The sequence below is a fragment of the Lemur catta genome, chromosome 1 (genome assembly GCF_020740605.2).
Source record: "Lemur catta isolate mLemCat1 chromosome 1, mLemCat1.pri, whole genome shotgun sequence".
Lineage (NCBI taxonomy): Eukaryota > Metazoa > Chordata > Mammalia > Primates > Lemuridae > Lemur > Lemur catta.
Window position 1 is genome coordinate 66,666,219 of NC_059128.1, and position 21,243 is coordinate 66,687,461.

The 21,243-nt window shown below is 38.0% G+C and overlaps 2 gene segments (V, D, J or C); both read right to left on the bottom strand.

The window, feature by feature from the left end:
- LOC123620673 overlaps nt 1-21,243 on the bottom strand; it is a 477,715-nt gene that overhangs the window by 451,437 nt on the left and 5,035 nt on the right.
- Nucleotides 3,250-21,209, bottom strand: LOC123620778. The segment is given in 2 exon segments: nt 3,250-3,594; nt 20,991-21,209. Coding segments are annotated over 2 exon segments (390 nt in total).

A 21,243-nucleotide genomic window follows, 5' to 3' on the forward strand; every position in this document is an offset into this window, starting at 1 on the left:
CACCTAAACTTCAACACCTTCATTTGTAGAGTGCTATTATTCCACTTGCCCTTAATTTCATAAAAATGACATGAATAAAGCATCAAAATCAAAGGAGCTCCCAGGAGTTCAAGGCTGCAGTGAGCTCTGACTGTGCCGATGTGGTCCAGCCTGGGTGACAGAGTAAGACTCTGTCTCTAGAAAGAAAAAAAAATCAAGGGTACTCTTCCAAGTTAGTCATCTAGATGATTAGAAATATACCTTTATTATTTTATTTTGTTGGAATCAAACAAAAAACTTCAAATCTAAAAATTCTCATGTAATACCTACATACCAAGGATTGGCAGACTTTTTCCTATAAAAGGCCAAATAGTAAATATTTCAGGCTTTGAAGTCTCTGTTGCAACCACTCAACTCTGCTGTTGTAGCATGAAAGCAGCATAGGCAATGCATAAATCAATGGGCATGTCTGTTTTACAATAAAACTTTATTTACAAAAACAGTTAGCAGGATGTTTTCACCTCTAGGCCACAGTTTTCTGACCACTGCTATACTCCAGTAATTTGTCCACATACCTCCAAAGATCCATGAACTGCAGTCTGAGAAACTCAGGCTTATTTTCTTGAGTGTTCTCTCACTACAACATTATCATAACTCTTTCACGAGTCTTAAAGTAGGGCTGGGCATGGTGACTCACATCTGTAATCCTAGCACTTTGGGAAGCCAAGGCAGGAGGATGGTTTGAGCCCAGGAGTTTGAGGTTGCAGTGAGCTATGATGATGCCACGGCACTGTAGCCCAGGCAACAGAGCAAGACCTTGTCTATAAATAAACAAATTAATTAAGTAGATTAAGTAAGTTAATAAATAGAAAGAAGAAAGAAGGAGATTTGATGATCCTAGTGCCTAAGATACTTTGGTGCTCAGGTTCAAGGCTGGGCAGTGCAAATAATAGTCCCTGATTTTAAAGAGTACACAGAGTAGTAGGAGAGATAGCTTTTAACTAAACAAAGAAATAAAGGAGAAATTACATGTTTAAAAAAGAGAGAGTTCCATAATTCTAAGAGAGCACATTGAGCTTTCTTCTGTTACTGACTTTTGAGTAGGTGCTCAGGAATGAGTAGTCATTTACTAGTTTTTACTCTTTCGAGGGAACAGAAAAGAATTTTAAGAAAAAGAATAAGAAAATATCCTAAAATTTCTTTGAAAGGGTTATATAGGAGGAAAAGGTGCTATCAAGAAATTTAAATAGGACATGTACTGAAGAAAAAGAAAAATTAAGAGCATATTGTGGAATGAGACTGGAGCGGTAGTGAGAGTCTAAATTATGCAGGGTTTTGTAAATCACATGAGGAAGTTCTTCTCTATCCTAAGAGCAAATGAGGACCCAGGTGACTGACATGGTCAAATTTGCCCTCTGACAAGGTCACTCTCACTCTATACAAATGACTACACTGAAGAATGATGGGGTCTGTCAAGTGTGCTGGGGGCAGGGGAGCAAAGGACTGGGGTGGGCTTTTAATCAGGGTGTGGAGGTGAATTAGGTTGTGGAGGTTGTGATGTCTTCTAGAAGACTTAGTAGGTGGTAAATTCAACAGAACTGGGCGATAGATTGGGGATGGTAATTCAAAAATGAATAACTATGAACCAAAAATATAGTATGACTCCTAATATGCCCTAAACTGAAGGTATGGCAGAGACTGCTAGTTGCCTGTACTATGGTCTATTCTCTTCTATTTTTTACTACTAGAACTCCAATTTTGATGCAGGTGGAAACATGCTCAGATAAAAAAAATAATCCTGATATCCCAGCCTCCATTACAGATGGCAGGAGGGGACATCCGATAACACTCTGGTAAATGAATGCAAGTAGGAGTTTTAGGGACTTCCAGAAAAGATTGGCTCAGCAAGCATATACCCTGAAAGGTGTATGACATGGATGAATCTCTAGCAGTCTCTTGGAAGTATGAAAACAAGAGTGCCAACTTAAAGATGAGAAACAAGAGGCTGGAAAGATGCTGGATCCTTCATAACATGATAAAGCTACCGTGCCAGCCCTGTACATTACAGAGCTTCTTTATGTGAGAAAACATAAACTCCACCTTGTTAAAAACATTATTGTTTGGATTTTCTGTAATGTGGAACTGAGCCAATCTCTAACTGATATAGATGATATTCATTAAAAATACAAATTCATCACTTCATTAGAGACTGACTGAGTAAGCTGGAACTGAGCCTACAGTACAGATCTTCAAAGGTGCTCTAGGTGATTCTGATACAGGGGACTCTGGTGGGTCAAGTTCTGGTACTTGGGAACCACTGTCCTATATAACCTTTCCTTGCCCTTTCCCACCTTTTGCACCAAAGCATGTACATAAATACAAATGCTCCAATTTTCTCCACAATATCATTTTCAGTAGTATACAAACTGTGTCAAGGAAACTATAGCCAGCATTTATTTATCTTGGTAGGAGAAAGAAAAAAATGGAAGGAAAACTTCTATGCATTGGGTAATAGAAGTGTCTGCTTTCAAAATACAGTATTTCAGGACCTGGTCATGGAGAACATACATCTCTCCCTTGGATGGGCAAAAAATACGACTTTGCTACAAGCTTCCATTTTACTAATGGAGAAATTGAGGATTGGAAATCACACAACTAGTAAATGGCAGAACTAGATTCAGATTTTTGTCACTATTACTCCAAAGATTCAGAGCTTTGTCTCTCTTATTACACAATGGTTTCACTCTTCATCTTTAAAATGACAAATTTGGTTGAAAGAGTCCTAAGACTCCTTCTATTTCTAATGCATGACAAATCCAGTGTTTCTGATTCAAGAGTCAGAGGAATGTAAGAATCATCTTAAGTATCTCAAAGACCTACCTAGGTCCTGGGGAGGCTGCACATAGGACAGATGACACCTTCTAAGACTGAGCAGCCTTCCTCATCTTCTGTGAGTGTCCAGTGATTATGCTTTTTCTCCCTTAGAGCTTAAGGGATGTTTTGGGCTCATTGATCCAAATCCTTCATTTCAAGCAAGGAAATCAAAGGCTGCTATGCTGGTGATGTGCCTAGGGACAAATAGGTAGGATTGGCAGAGCTGTCCCTGGCATTTCTGTTTCCAGTTCCAAATTTCATGCCCTTAGCCCTAGTCCAAATGCTTTAAAAAAATCATAAATTTGAAAAGGTTTCCCTTTCATGTTGTCAGCTGTTTTTAGGTTCTTCTTCATGGGAAGATATATATAACCACCAATTCTACCCACTGTTTGGGCTTCTAAGAAGCAGCTCTGGCAGGGTTTGCGTAGGAGCCCCAGGTGCCTGGTGAACACTGTGCATCTGTGGCACAGAAGTAAGTAGCCGTGTCTGCAACCAAGGAAGCTGTGATGATCAGGGAACTGCTTTTGATGGAGGTGTCAAGAGTGGCTGTTAGTCTTCCATGATGTTCCTCTCTTTTATTTGCACGTATTAATATTAACAGGGTAAGGCCTCTCCCTGAATCTTGTCTATACCACTGTAAATTGTTTATACTAGATTTGTAACTGCAGTTCATGGTGGCATTTTCACCCTCCTGGATGCTCAGAGCCTGCGGATTCTCTTCTCCTTGTTGGCTGTTCACCCCTAGGCAGAAAGACAAGACCGAGACCAGGAGTCAGTCACTGCATTTTCAACTTAATAAAAAAACTTTACCTTTTGTCCCTGTGGGCTCTGACCTCTGGTCTCCCTGTTCCCGTCACCAAAAGCCCCAACTCACTGGCCAGTTGAAGCCATAGAGTCACCAAAGACACTCCCAGGAGAGTCCTCATTCTTCTTCGTTGGGATCACGGAAGAGTCAGCTCTGGAGCCTGAAATGGAGCCAGGCTCTTCAGTCAAAAGAGCAAGTTCTCTATATTGAGTAGTCCTTCTGCTCCCATCTCAGGTTTTTTTTAACTTAGCCCGTCAGAGGCAACCTCAGTCCTTTGCTTTGAACACACACATGTGAGTCTGAGAGGGAGGCACTGTCATCTTGTGGTGACAACATCATCCTGCTGATAGAATGTGCTCTGGAATGATGACAAACGTATAGAGCTGAGTCAGAGGAAATTACAAAGCTAGTCCATTCCCTGCTTTTACTGAACTCTGGTTCCAGCTGAGAGTAAGAACAGATACAGTACAAGTCAGATAAAAATCAATTAAGAAAGAATGTTGCTGCCCAGTAATTATAGAATACCTTTGAGAAGCACTGTTAAGTTTCCTACAGTTACTACAAACTGTGATGATGTAGCTATGAGCTCCACTTTTTAAAAAATTTGCCTCATGCTGAAATGAGATTATATACAAGTCAGTGTTCTTACTGATGTATAACAAAATTTGACTGTGGATGAATTAAGTAGAAAATGAATACATTAATGAATACCGGGTTTGCCTCAGAAATTCCAGTAGAGTCAGAGAACTGAACTCAAAAGCTATCGAGTCTGGAACGATGCAGAAGATCACTCTAGAGAACTGTTCCTCTGAATATCTCATTGGCTCCTCTTCTGAAGAGCCTTCATGTAGTAATAGTTTCTTCATGCCTGCTCATGCAGGACAAAGCATGCAGCCGCAATTCCACTGCTCTGCTGCTCTATGAACTATCATCTCCATCTTGTTGTAATTACCACCACTTCCTAAAAGAAAACTCTTAAGTTTTCCTTTTTTTGTGTAAGTAATTCCTGAGTCAAAGTTTGGGAACAATGGATCTGATTGCTGAAGCCTAAGTCACATGCCTGCATCTATCTGTCCACTAGGCTGGATATGAGTGTACTGTATTAGTTTATAGAGTTGCCATAAAAAAATATCATGGACTGAGTGGCTTAAACAAAAATTTACTTTCTCACAATTCTGGAGGCTAGAAGTCCAAGGTCAAAGTGTTGGCAGGTTGGGTTTTCTTCAAGGCCTTTTTCTATGACTTGCTGATGGCCACCTTCTCACTGTGTCCTCACGTGGTCATCAGTAGCTGTTTATGTCCTCTGTGCCTGTATTCTCTTGGTCTCTTGAGGTGAGTTTTAATGAGAAAACTATTGTCTTGATATGTAAGTTATTTTTCCAATTAAGCAAACTATTGTCCTGATTAGGCATCTGTTTACCCAGAGGAACATGCCATTTGCTTATGTAAATTGGCTTGACACAGTTCCCTGAAGAAACGAGTGAAGTCACATTAATGGGAGTGGTCTCACATGCTGATAGGAAGGTATTGTTATTTTTCACATTTGTTTAAATGAATTTATTTAACATTTCTTTACTGCATATATATTGTGTGTTCCATACTGTGTTAGAAGGTCAGGTTAAAATCAGAGAGAACACAATCACTCTTCTCTGGAACATTCAACCCAATCAGACGAGGAGAAAAGCTAAAGTTTTAATCCATTGTGATAAGTGCCAGTATGAAAATTAATATATTGCACAGTCAGCGGTAAAAGAGTGAGACTGTAGCTCCAGAAGTCATAAGATGATTAAAATATATTATAAGAAGCCATTTGAGCTAAAAATTGAATAATCCATAGATAAAACAATAAACACCACAAATATTCAAGGACTTGTCACCTCAGTGAAGTTTCCAGGGGTTCAGTGGTCCAGAGAATGTTAAGCCATCCCTTCCAAGGTGAAAGATATGTTGCTGCACCCACAACACCTATCACAGAAAATGAAGCATAACTCTTGGTAGGCCATTTTGAATTTTGAAGGCAGCGTATACCCCATGTGGATGTGCTACTTTGACCTATCATTTATAGAGTCGCCTGTAAAGGCGCCAACTGATCAGAGCAAGAGGAGGCTCTCCACCAAGTTCAAGCTTCAGCGCAATCTGCTTTACAAAGTTGGTCTTAGGATTTACCAGATTCAACAATGACAATTGGAGTTTCCATGGCAAATAGGAATGTCATGTGGAGACTCTGGGAAACGCCAACAGGAGAACCACAGCATAGACCTCTAGTACTTGGGAGAATAGATTCCCTTTGCTACAGATAACTTGTCTCCTTTTTGAGAAACAGCTTCTAGCTTGCCAGTTGACCTTGGTGAAGTCTGAATGTCTAATTTAGGAAAAGTAAGTGACCATGCATTCTGATCTTCCATCATAAACCAAGTATTGTCTGATCTACTTAGCCATAACGGCAGACATGCCCAGGAGCAATCTATCATAGAGTAGAAATTTTATATAAGAAATCATATTTAGGCAAATCCAGGAGGTACAAGATAGTTGCATAAGTAGGTGGCTCAGATTATTTTGACACCAACTTTTCTTGTGTTGTCTTCTCTTCCTTAATCCATGTCTATAAGACTTCTGGGGAGTTCCTTACAACCAATTGACTGAAGAACAACAACCAAAGAAAATCAAGCCTACTTTTCATATGGATTTGCACATTATACTATTTACCAAAGGAAACTAACACTGCAGGACAGTGGTGAAGAAAAATCTCTCCAGTGGACAAAACATCAAGTGTTCCATTTTGGTTGTCCACATTATCTAGAGGGAAAGATGGCCAGAAGGGCTGTCCTACATTGATTTATGGGAAGTTGCTAATGATTTGACTGGGTGACAAAAAACTTGGAAGGAATGGGATTAGAAGATGGATAATAAGGAAAGCTAGGAAATAGGTACCTCAATGGACCTCTCAAAATGGGTAAAAACTATCAAGATAACTGTGCTCCATGTGAGTACTGACCAAAGAAAAACCATTGCAGTGGAAGCTTCTATAATAGACAAAATGATGGATTCTATGGATGTGTCAACTCTTTCCCCAGCCATCCCAATGCTTGTTCAATGATCCTATAAACAAAATGGCCTTGTTGGCAGGGATGGAAGTTGTGCGTGAGCTCAAAAGCATAGATTTCCCCTTATTAAGGGTACCATTATGTGGTGTTGTCTCTGTCACAGCCAGAATGCATGGCTCCAGACATCAGGAAAGTAGTCCTGGGAGTGGATCCTGTCACTATTTTTACCAGTAACCCACTAGCATAAGTTTTTATTCCTGTCTTTGTAACTTCGAGCTATGTTGGTTTGTGGAGGTTTTGTTCTCTATAGGGAGGAATGCTTCTACCAGAGACCCAACAATAATCCCACTGAATTGGAAGATGACACTGTCATGTGGCAATTTTGGGTTTCATATGTCACTGAACCAACAAGTAGGAAAGGACGTTACTGGCTGGAGGGATTGATACCAGTTACTATGGGGGAATTGAGATGCTGCTACAGAACAGGTGTAGAGAGGGCTATATCAATATCAGTCTCTAGAGAAAGAATGATCCACTATGGCCACGTAGAGAGCTTACGAAGAAATATTTGCTGTAACTTCTAAAGGGTTTGTGCTCTGCTTCCCTTGCTAAACCAGCTACTGTGCCACTCAGAGCACAGTAATACATGGCTGAGTCCTCCTCTTGAACAGATGTTTTTTCCAGATGGAAGGTTGCCTCGCCTTTGTTAAGGACAGCTGTGAAACCTTTGACACTCTCTCCAGAGATGTGTTTCAGGAGTACCTGGAGGCCTTGTTTGGGGTACTGGACATACCAGAAGAGCACAGGACTCCCAGAGTACGAGTAGTTGCACTTCAGCTGCACGGGAGCCCCTTTAAAGACAGAGAGGCATTCTTCAGGCTGAGTCACTGTCTGGGCTCTTGTTCCTCCTGTAACACCAATACTGGATCAAGAAAAGCCTTCCAGACTGAGGAGAACGTGTCATTAAAATGAGTCTAAATCAGAAGAGCATAGAAAGACAGACTAAAAAGAGACTTTACTCACTGAGCGTAAGTATCATCACAAGCACTGAGATGAGGGTGGGCTTCATGTCTGAGCGGTGGGGAAACAGGCCGTTCTTTTCTGGAGGTCTTTCCAGAAACGATGCAGCCACACAGACACTCTGACAGCGCCAGGGTGAGTTTACTCAGCAGATAAAGCAGAAAGCTCTTTCTGAAAGGACCGGGCGGCTTTCTATCAAGTTCGATTTGTTTAGCATCCCCCTCTAGTGGCCCAATCTGATACCGCAGATAATCTTAGGCTTGAGGAAGCCTTCACATTGTCAGAGTATAGGGGGATTTCCTCCATAGTTACTAAAACAAAGTGTAATTCTATACTAATTGAAACAGAATTTTACCAGAAAGGCTCCTATATAGGGATCAATAGAGTAGAATATAAAGTCCACACATAAAAATTTATTTAAAATAAAAATAGAGAAAGATAGTATATTTGTTAAAATGTGATCATGAAGAGTCACTTAGAAGTTAACAAGTAAATTTGGATATCTACCTTAATATCTGTTAGAAAATAAATTCCAAAAGGAGATGATATTTAATATTTTTAAATAAAATAAAAGATAAACTATTTTTAAAATAAATTTAGGATAGTCATGGATTTTCTAAGCATGGCAATCAGAAAGCATAAGAAAAAGTATTGATATATCACACTTCATAGAAATTTAAACTTCTCTACAGGTATTTTAATGAAATATTTAAACATCACCAGATCAAATTATTTTCCATCATTCATCATTGATTCTGATCTTTCCCACAAAGGATGTGGCCCTTTAGAATTTTAGTTTTACAAGTTAAAAAAAAAAAAGGCCATAAATAAAGGAACAATCGTTTGGCTTAGGGAGAGGACAATTCTAGAAAGATGGTAGATAGAAAATGTCCCTGATCCCCTCTCCTTAGCCAAAGAGCTTCTGTGGTCACTAGCCAGGTTATGCCAAGAGTGTTCAAGTGAGGTATCCCATTTTGGGGTCAGATACAAATCTGGGGTCAAGAAGCAGGGAACTCCAGGATAAAGAACAGAAAACCATTGGTCAGGGAGATAGCTTGTCCTGCAGAGATCAGTGGACCTCGAAAGAAGAAACTAGTTCTCTTGGGAAAGTCTCTCCTCTGGGCCTGAAATAACTGGGAAGAAAGTAACAGATAAGCTGAGTCCTATCTGTCCTCAAATGAGGGGGAATACAAGGACATCAGGGAGCAAAGAGATTTTCCTTTAGTGTTTCAGCAGGGTACTGGCATAGCTGCTAATCTCAGGGCTGCACTGGTGACCACAGACACAGAACTGTCTAGGTTTTTCACACTCACAGGGTTGCCTTCACCTAAAGTGTCCCAGTAATCAGACATGTCAGGATAGGAGTGGGGAAAGGGAAAAGATACTCCAGGGACAAATAGGGGCCTCATCTGGGTCAAGTGTAACCTGAAAAAAGTATGATACTTTGACCCAACTTAGCCAAAAGTCAGGACCCACAGTTTGAAAAGTGATTGAGAATTCATTTATAAGAAAGCTCTCATAAAGGAAGACTATCTCATTGAATGTATTGTTTATTTATTTAATCCCCTTAAAGGAGTAAATACAACTAAATTAAATTGGGAGAATTCTGTAAACCCAGGACATGTGGACATTATGAACATACAATCTGTCTCCGGCAAGACTTTGGTGGATAGAAAGAGAAATAGGACATGTATACAATGGCCACCCTGACCTCCTTTTCATCTTTGTTCTTCTCTGTCCAACACTTTCCCCACTCTCCTTGCAGACCCACCTGGTCAGTTTTGCTCTGTGAACATGAGATAGAGGTCACAGTTTTTATTGCAGCAAAAAACACATAACATTAAATTTACCATCTTGACTCTTTTTAAGGGTAAAATTCAGTAGTGTTACATGTCTTCATATTGTTGTTCAACAGATCCCAAGAACTTTTCATTTTGCAACACTGAAACTATACGAGGCGTAGGCCACATTTGGAAATTCAGTTAAGTGTGTCATCTATCTTTTTCCCTAATCGCTCCTTTCTTTTTCTCTTTTCTCCTCTCTCTCAATATTTTCATTATTTTTTCTCCCATTTCTTCCCATCTCCTTTGTCTTGTTTTTCTAGTCTCAGAAGAGATGTAAGAGAAGGTAGAAATCACTGGAATAATTTTTAAGTCAGAAGAGAAACTCACATTTCAGGATTGTCAGTGATAAAAATCAAAGCTATAGAGCTTCCTGCTTCACCATGACCCTAGCTGATGCCTACTCTCAATTCTGCTGGGGAATCATCTCTGTGACACCCCTCACAGCCACAGAACATCTTCGCAGATGAATATATGGAGATTCCCCTTGTTCTTTTAGCATACGACTCATTCAGATGTTTTCCTAACTGCTGCTAACCCTCAGTCAAATTTTCACTAATATTCAGCTATCTCAGAACTTGAGAAAAAAGTTTCTCATTTAGAGTAAATCCTAGAGCTCCCTCTAGTGGTCTAAAACCATCAGGCCAGCTAGCTCATCCCCAGAGCCCCAGAGCCCTCATTCCATTCTCTCTGAGGAACCACCTACAGATTTTCTAGACCGAAAGAATTGTCAGGCTGATGGGAATCTTTTTTTAAAGTAAACTAGTTTCTTCCTCAAATTCCATTTAATGGAGTTTACCATATTAAAATATTTTGTCAAATTGCATCTTCAAGGTTGAATGTTATTCTCCAATCTATTTCAAAGTAAGTCCTTAGCAATTTATTTAAGTCCTATTGTAAGCTAGATCTTCTGCTAGGTCTTAAATTAAAAAATGGATAAGACGTTGTCTCTACTCACAAGACATTGCAGTTTAGTGGGAAAGACAAACATGTATATATGTGTGTGTTTATTCATATGTCAAGTAGCATCCCCCAAAGTACAAAATGAACCTAAAAATAAGGAGACATATCTTATAACAAAAGATGATTAAACAAAGATTTAAAGATAATGTGATCATTTTTGTCTGTTTCTTAGAAAAGATGGAATGGAATGGAATCAAGAGATTAAATAGAGGTATGAGCTTGGGAGTTGAATAAAGACCCCTACAAGATAAAAATGAAAGAGGAGTAGGTGGATGGAGATGTAGAAGGAACTCAGGGGATATGAAGTATAGTGACCTATTATTTATTATTAATTTAAAATGTTTAAGGAAAATATGAACACATTCTCAAAATTATTTATAATTTAAATTTTTCTCTGACTACAATTTCCAAATACATAGCAGTTTGCAATATGAATTATGTGCTCAATTATATGTCCTGATGACCTATTGACGTTAACACATTTACTGTATAATATTCCATAGCATAGATTTATCACAATTTCTGTAGCCAGTCTCTGAGAAACAGTTTGAGTTTTTATTTTCACTACCACAAAAAAAATCCGCAGTAAATATTTTATGCATGTTTCTTTGGCAGAGGCCAGAATGAAGTGAAAGAATAAGCCATATGGTTACCTGGAGTACTAGTACTCAAGGAAGAGGAATGAGAAGCTGCAAAGACTTTGACACAGGAAACAAATTGGTGTGTTAGAGCAACAGTAAGCACAGTAAGGCTGGAGAGAGTGAACACACTGGAAGACAGTGGCTTATATCACATGCCAAAGGTGTGGCAGGGAGCTAGATGGACTTGTGTACTATAGGAAAGAATTTGCTTTTCATTTGAATAGGACAGTAAGACATAAGAGAGTTGTGAGCACAGAAATAAAATTACCTGAATTATGTTTTTAAAACATTACCTTTTCTGCTGTGTGGAGACCAGACTGAAGAGGGGCAAAGATCAAAGAAAGATCAGTTGGGTTTATTCCAGTCAGCCAGGCAAGAGATAACTGTGGCTTCAATAAGGCTGGTCATGAGTGAAGGTCATGAGAACTGGTTGATTTGGGGCATAGTTTAAAGAAATGGCTGGTGGGATTTCCTAATAGATCAAATGGGGGTATGAAAAAAGTGAGAAGACAAGGTTGATTTCAAAGTTTTTAGCTAAGGGGATTAGAAGAATTGATACATGCAGTTGCCACTTACTTACATGAGGAAGAGTTCACAGGAGCAGGTATAATGTAAGGAAGGCTCAGTCACTGGAGAGGTCAAACTCAGTAGATCATTTTCAGATATATTAGGAATTTTCAAATATATATATATATATATATATATATATATGCCAAAAAGGATACATCAAATAGGTCATTTCATATAGGAGTCCAGAAATCAGAGTAGCCATCTAGGCTTGAGTTATAAATTTGGGTATTTAAATGGTATTTAAAGCCAAGAGACTTAATGAAACCAGCTTGGAATAAAGTATCAGTAGAGAAAAAGAGTTCCAAGGATAAATCACTGAGGTACACCAATGTTTAGAGATAAGGGAAAAAACACTGAAGGAGACTGAAAAGGAACTAATGACACTGGAAGAGAATGAATAAAGAGTGGGGTCTCTAAACGTAAATTTATAAAGTATTTTGAGAAGAATAGCCTACAATGTCAAATGTTGTTATGATGCCAAGTAAGAGAACTTAATACTAATTGTAGTAATAAATGATATATAAATTAAAATGGCTAAATTTTCCTTTTAAGATATAGAAATGATCTGAATAATTTTTGTATCCAGCTCTCTAGCTCTCTACTTCTTCTCTACACAGCTAAATGAAATGAGTTGACAAAAGAAGTTGAAGGGATATAATTGGGCTCTCATCGTGTGGCTGCCTCAGGCAGCACCACTGTGCCCACAGCGAGCACCACATTCACCAAGATGCCTAGGAGAGGTCAGTTGTGGTGAAAGACTAGTTAAGGAGAAGCCCAAGAGGAAAACAGTAAGAATCCTGTCCCTGAGAGGAGTGACAGCCAGATGGCAGAATAGGAAGCCCTGAACCCTCGTTTCCTCCAGGGACACATCAATTCAACAACAATAAAGTGATCAGTTCCCTTTTTGAGAAGCCCACTAACTAGTTGAGAGGCTCCAGCACGCTGGCTGAGTGAGAAATCAGCCACATCAAAGCTGGCAGAAAAATCTGTGACACCCTCTTACCATAATTCCCACGCCCAGAACAGTGTTACATAAATGAGAGGAAACCCCCAGCTTCAGTCTCTCTCTGGTGAGGGAAAGAGTTGGACTGTACATCCAACATTCCAACTTTTCCAGGGGCTGCATAAGAGACTGGCTTCTGTGTTGCCTGCCAGTGAGTGCTGATGGGACACAGCGTATTCCTGATGCCAGGAATATGAACAAGGAGGGCAGTTTGAAGTACCATACAAGCACTTATCATATTCCCTACCCCCAACTCAGTGCAGCCCCAGTGGGTGAAAAATTCCAGCCCTTGGCTTCTTCCTGGGGAAGAAAACAGTTAATTTCCAATGTTCCAACATTTCTGAGTGGTTCCTGAGGGACTGGTTTCTGTCTCAGAACACTGATGGGACCAATGTGCTCTAGATGCCTAGGGGCCACTAACAGCAAAGATGATGGTTTGGACCAGCACAAAGGTTTGAAAGGCCCCCAAAATCTCTGGCCAGACTGAATGGAGAGGTTGTTCTCCTGTATGAAATCGGTATATACAGAATACACACTCTTCATAAATACACAAAGAACAGTCTCCAGGGTACATCACATTTTGGCCACAAAACAAGTCTTAACAAATTTAAGAAAGTAAAGTCATATTAAGTATCTGTTCCGACCAGAATAGAATAAAATTAGAAATAAATAGCAGAAGCAACACTGGGAAATTCACAAATATACAGAAATCAAACACCATACTCTTGAGCAACAAATTGGTCAAAAAAGAAATCAAAAGGGAAATTAGAAAATGTCACGAAACACAAAAACCAAACACAATATATAAAAACTCATGGTATTCAGCAAAAGCAGTACCATAGTGATAAATGCTCACATCAAAAAAGAAGATCTCAAACACAAAACATAACTTCACATCTCAAAGAACTAGAAAAATAACAAATGAAGCCCAAATTCAGTGAAAAGAAAGAAATAATAAAAATTAGAGCAGAAATAAATAAAACATTAAATAGAAAATAATAGAAAAAAATAAAGAACCAAGTGCTGGTTTTTGAAAACATAAGCTAAATTGACAAACCTTTAGCTAGACTTAAAAAAGAGAGAAGACTCAAATAAATAAAGTAGAAAATGAAAGAGGAGACATAACAACTGATGCCACAGAAATAAGAAGGACCATAAGAGACTATGACAAAGAAAACCCTAAAGACTCCTCCAAAAGACCAAGTGGAAATTATCCTTGGGATGCAAGGACATTTCAACATAAAAAAATCAAATAATCTGACAGACACACCATATAACAAAATAAAGGATAAAAATCACGTGGTCATCTCAACAGATGCAGAAAAATCACCTAAAAAAGTTCAACACCCTTTTATGCAGGACAATTCTCTGCGTGGCCTTGAACCAATCCAGTTCTCCCCACTTCCTTGCTCATAGTTCTCAAAAATAACTGTAGAAAGTGCTGGAGTTGTAACATCCTAAGATAGGGAGGAAATGGCTGGAACAGCCTGGCTCTACCTCAGATCCCCCTAGAAACAGGAGGTCCTTCAATGCTTTATAGCCCAGCATGTCACATCATAAAACCCAGGGGCATGCTAATTTCTTGGGCCCCTCAGCTGTGTGGTAAGTGAGCCACAAGTAGATGAGATTCCATCCACCCCAGGAAGCTTTCCGGAGACTTATGGGACCAGCTTGCAATGAATCCTAGGCCTCTGTTGTCCCATACTGCCTATCTGTAAAGTAATAAACCTGATTCATGTAGCTTGTTGTATGCATAGGTATTCTGTCTCACTGGACTCAGACAAGTTAGTAATCATTGCACAGTGAACTTGCTTCACGTTTCATAATAAAAATGTTCAATAAATTAGGAATAGAAGGAAATTACCCCAACATAATAAAGACCATATATAAAAAGTCATAGCTAACATTATACTCAATGGTGAAACACTGAAAGCTTTTCCTCTAAGATCAAGAACAAGACAAAGGTGTCTACTCTCACCATTTCTGTTCAAAAAGACTGGAAGTCCAGGTCAGAGCAAATAGGCAAGAAAAATAAATAAATAAAAGAAATCCAAATCAGAAAGGAAGAGGTAAAATTATCTGTTTGTAGATGACATAATCATATTCATTAAGAAAAGCCTGAAGACTTCACACACACACATACACACACACACACACACACACACACACACACACAAAAACCTGTTGGGACTAATACATGAATTCTGTAAAGTTTCAGGACACAAAATCAACAATTAATCAGTAGTATTTCCATACACTAACAGCAAACTATCTGGAAAAAAAATCAAGAAAACAGTCCCATTTACAATAGCTACAAAAGAAGTGAGGAATTTCTTATTTACCTAAGCTTACTAGGAACAAATGTAAGTAATGAGGAAAAAGACTTGTACACTTAAAACTACAAAAAATTAATGAAAAAAATTAAAGAAAATACAAATAAATGGAAAGACATCCCATGTTCATGAATTGGAAGATTTAAAATGTCCATATTATCCAAAGCAATTTACCGATTCAATGCAGCCCATATCAAAATCCCTATAGAAATTTTTTGTGGAAGTAGAAAAAAAACCTAAAATTTTAACCTTAAAATTCATGTGAAACTGCAAAGGACTCAGAGTAGCTAAAACAATCCTGAGGAGAAAAAAAAAAAAGCTGAAGGCATCCCACTTCCTGATTTCAGAATATATTACAGAGCTACAGTATTTAAAACCGTGTGGTGCTATCATAAAGATAGACATATAAACAAAATAGAGGCCCCAAAATAAACCCAAACATATACACTCAACTGATGTTTGACAAGGGTATCAAGAATACATAATGTGGGAAGTATAGTCTCTTCAACAAATGGTGCTGGGAAAACTGGATATCCACTCGCAAAAGAATTAAACTGAACCCTTATCTAACACTATACATAAAAATCAACTCAAATGGATTAAAAACTTAAGACCTGAAACTGTAAAACTAATAGAAGAAAATATGTTAGAAAATCTCTATGCCATTGGTCTGGATAATGAATTGTTAGGTACAACACTAAAAGCACTGGCAACAAAAGCAAAAGTAGATAAGTAGAACTGTATCAAATTAAAAAGCTTCAGCACAGAAAAGGAAATGATTAACAGAGAAAAAAGGTAACATATGGAATGAAAGAAAATATTTTCAAACCATATGTCTGATAAAATATTTTCAAGCCATATGTCCCCAAAATATATAGAGAACTCCTACAACTCAATAACATATAATAATAATAATTACTATTATTGTTGTTGATTAAAAATTGGCAAAGGGCTTGAATAGACATTATTCCAGAGAAGACATACAAGTGGCCAGAAGTTATAAGAAAAGCTGCTCAACATCACTAATCATCAGGGAAATGAGATATCACAATGAGATATTACTTTGCATCTTTTAGAATGGCTATTATATTTTTTAAAAAGATAATGAATATTGGTAAGGATATGGAGAAATTGAAACTTTGTACACTGTTGGTGGGAATGCAAAATGGTGTGGCAATTATGTAAAACAGTATGAAGGTTTTCCAAAAAAATAAAAATAGAACTACCATATGATTCAGCAATCCCACTACTGGGTATTTATCCAAAAAGGATCAATTCAAGATATTGAGCTTTTTGTCCTCCCATGTTCATTGCAGCACTATTCATTCTCATTAGCCAAGATATGCAAACAACCTAAATATCCATTGATGGATGAATGAATAAATAAAATGTGGTATATATATATATATAATGGAATATTATTTAACCTTAAAAAAGGAGATCCTGCCACATGCAACAACATGGATGTACCTTGACGACATTATATTAAATGAAATAAACCAGTCAGAGAAGGGCAAATACTGCATGATTCCACTTATATGAGGTATATAAAATAGTCAAACTCATAGAAGCAGAGAGTAGAATGGTGATTACCAGGGGCTGGGGGGAGGAGAAAATGGAAAGATGTTGGTCAGTTATGTAAGACGAGTAAGTTCTAGAGATCTGTTTCATGACATTGATCAAATAGTTAACAAGACCAAATTGTACACTTAAAAATTTGTTAAGATACAAAACCATATCATCAGTGAACACTGATAGTTTGACCTCCTCTTTCCAAATTTGATACCCTTTATTTTTTTCTCTTGCCTGATTGCTTTGGCTAGGACTTCCAGCACTATGTTGAATAGAAGTTGTAACAGTGGGCACCATTGTCTTGTTCCAGTTCTTAGGGAGAATGCTTTCAAGTTTTCCCCATTCAGTATGATATTGGCTGTGGGTTGTCATATATGGCTTTTATAATTTTGAGATATGCTCACTCTAGCATCTAGAAAACCCCAAAGACTCCACCAAGAGACTCCTGGAATTGACAGACAAATCCGGCAAAGTCTGGTTACAAAATCAATCTAACACAAATCAGTAGCATTTCTGTATATCAATAACAATCAAGCTGAGAGTCAAATCAAAGACTCAAAACCATCCATAATAGCTACAAAGAAAATAAAATACCTAAGATAAGATCTCTACAAGGAGAACTATGAAACACTGAGGAAAGAAATCACAGATGATACAAACAAATGGAAAAACATATCATGCTCATGGATCAGTAGAATCAACACTGTTAAAATGTCCATACTACCCAAAGTGATTTATAGGGTCAGTGTAATCCCCATAAAAATACCATCATCATATTTCACAGATCTAGAAAAAAATAATTCTATACTTCATTTGGAATTATAAAAGAGCCCAAATAGCCAAAGCAATCTTAAGCAAGAAGAACAAATCTAGAGGCATCACGTTACCTGACTTCAAGCTATACTACAAGCCTCAAACCAAAACAGTATGGTATTGGTACAAAAACGGAGACATAGACCAATGGAACAGAATAGAGAATCCAGATATAAAACCATCTACCTACAGCCAATTGATCTTTGACAAAGCAGATAACAATTTACACTGGGGAAAAGAATGCCTATTCAATAAATAGTGCAGGGAAAATTGGATAGCCACATGCAGAAGAATGAAACAGGACCCCAATCTCTGACTATATAGAAAAATTAATTCAAGATGGATAAAACACTTAAATGTATGGCATGAAACCATAAAAATTCTAGAAAAAAATGTAAATAAAACACTTCTAGATATCTGTCTAGGCAAGGAATTTATGCCTAAGACCTCAATGGCAACTACAGCAACAACAACAACAACAACAACAAAAATGAATGGGACTTGACTAAATTAAAAAGCTTCTTAACAGCTAAGAAAATAATCAACAGAGCAAATAGACAACCTACATAATGGGAGGAAATATTCACAAACTACATACCCAATAAAGGCCTAATATCCAGAATCGACAAAGAACTCAAACAAATCGGCAAGAAACAAACAAACAAACAAACCCATTAAAAAGTAGGCAAAATACATGAGCAGAAGTTTTTCAAAAGAAGATAGACAAATGGCCAACAAACATCTCAAAAAATATTCAACATCACTAATCATCAGGGAAATCCAAATTAAAACCACAATGAGATATCAACTTACTCCTGTTAGAATGGCTTTTATTTAAAAAGTCCAAAAACAATAGATGCTGGCATGGATACAGAGAGAAAGGAATGGTGATACACTGTTGGTGGGACTGCAAATTGGTACAACCCCTATGGAAGACAGTATGGAGATTTCTCAAAGAACTAAAGGTAGACCTACCATTCAATTCAGGAATCCCATTACTGGGTATCTACCCAAAGGAAAAGAAGTCATTTTATCAAAAAAACACCTGCACTCGAATGCTTATTGCCACAATTTCAAAGATCTGGAATCAACCCAAGTGCTCATCAACTCATGAGTAGATTAACAAAATGTGGTATACGTATACCATGGAGTACTACTCAGCCATAAAAAGGATGAATTAATGCCCTTTGCAGCAATTTGGAAGGAAATGGAGACTATTTTCCTAAGCAAAGTATCTCAAGAATGGAAAAACAAACACCACACGTACTCTCTAATAAACTGAAACTAACCGATGGGCACACAAGTGTACAAAGGGAAATAAAAGTCACTGGAAATCAAGCATGGAGGAGGGGGAAGTAGGGAGGAAAAAGCAAAAACCCACCTAACACATACAATAACACTATTCAGGAGATGGGCACTTTTATAGCCCTGACTCAAGCCATGTAATGAAAACATTTTGTACACCCTTAATAGTTTGAAATAAATTTTTAAAAATTAGGATAGTAGATCTCATGTTAAGTATTCTTACTCTGAAAATTTTGAACCTAAGCAAAATAAAGGGCCATAAAAGGCATAACAAGAAGACAAATCTGTCAGAAAAACTCTAAACAAAAATGAAAAGGGAGACAAAAGTAAAATTGAAAGTGGTGGAAAGCCAAGAAGAAGTTAAATGTCAGCAGCCAAAGAAACCAAAAGCAAGAATGTAATAGGAGAGCAAGAAGCCAAGTCTAAATATTTTTGAACACAGACTTTCTACCCACTGTTTGTTCAATTCATGGGAATATTTTTAAAAACCATTTTTAAATGCATGTCTTAATAGCTCCAGAGATACCTTCATAATAAGGCAAGAATCCAACCTCATTTCTTTTTTAAAAATGTAGATTTAAGTAATTGTAAATATTATTAAGTGAGATGATTCACTTCATTGTATTTGCTGTCATAAATTACGAAATGTTGAATTAAGACTTAACTTATGCATGTGTAAATTGTTATTGTATTTTGAGGGGCTTTTCTTTTATCCTAACAAGTGAATCAAATCACAAATAAAAATTCAGAGTCATAATCATATATATAACTATTTTAAACATGTTGTTTTTGATACAATTATTTCAGAGTAAATAAAAATGTACCCTGCTTTTGGATATCCCCATTAGAATTAGTGTATTTTCTGATATTGTGAACTTTGATAAGATGGTCCTATTTTCCTATGAACTTTAATAGTATGCTTTTTGAAATATTGGAAATTTTTAAGTGTGTAATTTTATATTATATCATAAATTTGTGTGACTTCTTAAAATGAAATTCCTAAGAGTTTTTCAGTAGTTAAATTTACCGCATTTGACATCTTTTCATTGGTTAAATTTTTATGCCTCAAATTTTTAATTTTTAAATAAATTTTATTCACTCAAATAGCTGTTTCAAAAATGATTACAACTAAGTGGCTTTTAGACTTCCAATGTTACACTAAAAATTATGCTCAGTTTGTTTATTGGTTTTACATAATGCTCACTAGTTAAAAATCTCAATACTTATCATGACATACTTTAAAATATGTCAATACCACACAGTGGGCTATTATATACGTGATAGAATTTAAGCTGAAAATCTAGGTTGAGAATCTATAGTGCACTGATTGAGAATCTATGCTGCACAGCTTATCAGCTAACATAGTAACCAAATGCATCAGATATTCATCTATTGATCAACACCTGAAGCAATGCTAATTGTCATAATGAGCACTAGAAAAAATTATTTAAAACATTGTTGCTTTTTTTTTACTTCAGAGCTCCCACACTTTATGATGTACTTTCTTCAGAGTGTAGAGGCAGGACTCAGATTTGGGAATGGGGAGGTCTCTCCAGAAGAAATTCATCAGAAGACCTCCATGTGGGACAAAGTGTATCTGAATAGGGCATGGCATTGACAATGAAACAAATAGGAGACAAGCACTTCCCAGGGCTCAGCCTGTCCTGCCCTATTTGCCTTCACAGGAGGCACAGGAAAAAGAGACCTTCTTGAAAATTCCCCAGGTTAAGTTCTTGAGTCACAGGAAGTCCCAGTGTGTCAGGAGGTTTGTGTTCAGCTCCCCCTGCCGCCCCAGGCACTGTGTCACTCACAGCACAGAAGTACTGGGCTGAGTCGCTCAAATGCGCTGAGGCTTTCTTCAGGTGAAAGGAGCTTTCACTCTTGCTAAATTCAGCCTTAAAACTTTTGATGCCTGTGACGAGGCTGTTTCCAGACGTGTACTTCAGGAGAAGCTGGAGTCCTTGGTTGGGGTATTGCACATACCAGAAGAGATACGGTGGAACAGAAGAGGAATAGTTGCACCGCAGCTCCAGAGGGTCTCCTTCGGAGACAGTGACGTGAAGGTCAGGCTGGGTCACTGTCTGGGCCCCGGTTCCTCCTGCAACGGCAATGCTGTGTCCGTAAACGCAGCACAGACTTCGCTATGAAGAAAACATGTCTCTATTCAGATCCAGTTAGAACTCAGTCGCTTTCATGAAAGGAGAGAAGCAAATGGAACGTTACTCACCAAGGGCAAAAATCCCCTCAAGCACGAGGAGGAGCAGCAGGGCCATGGCTGAGCCGTGGAAACGCTGCAGGGCCTGGGCAGGTGGGCGGTGGCCAAGGTCTCTGAGCCTCAGGAGCCAGCAGGAGCGGGGAAGCTGGGCTGGACAAGTCCCTTGCTTTGGCAAGTTTCAAAAAATGGCTTAAAAGAGTCTCTCCCTTAAGGAGTCTGCAGCTTTCTGGCTTCTTGTTCTCGTCACACGTTCCCTACCTTCACA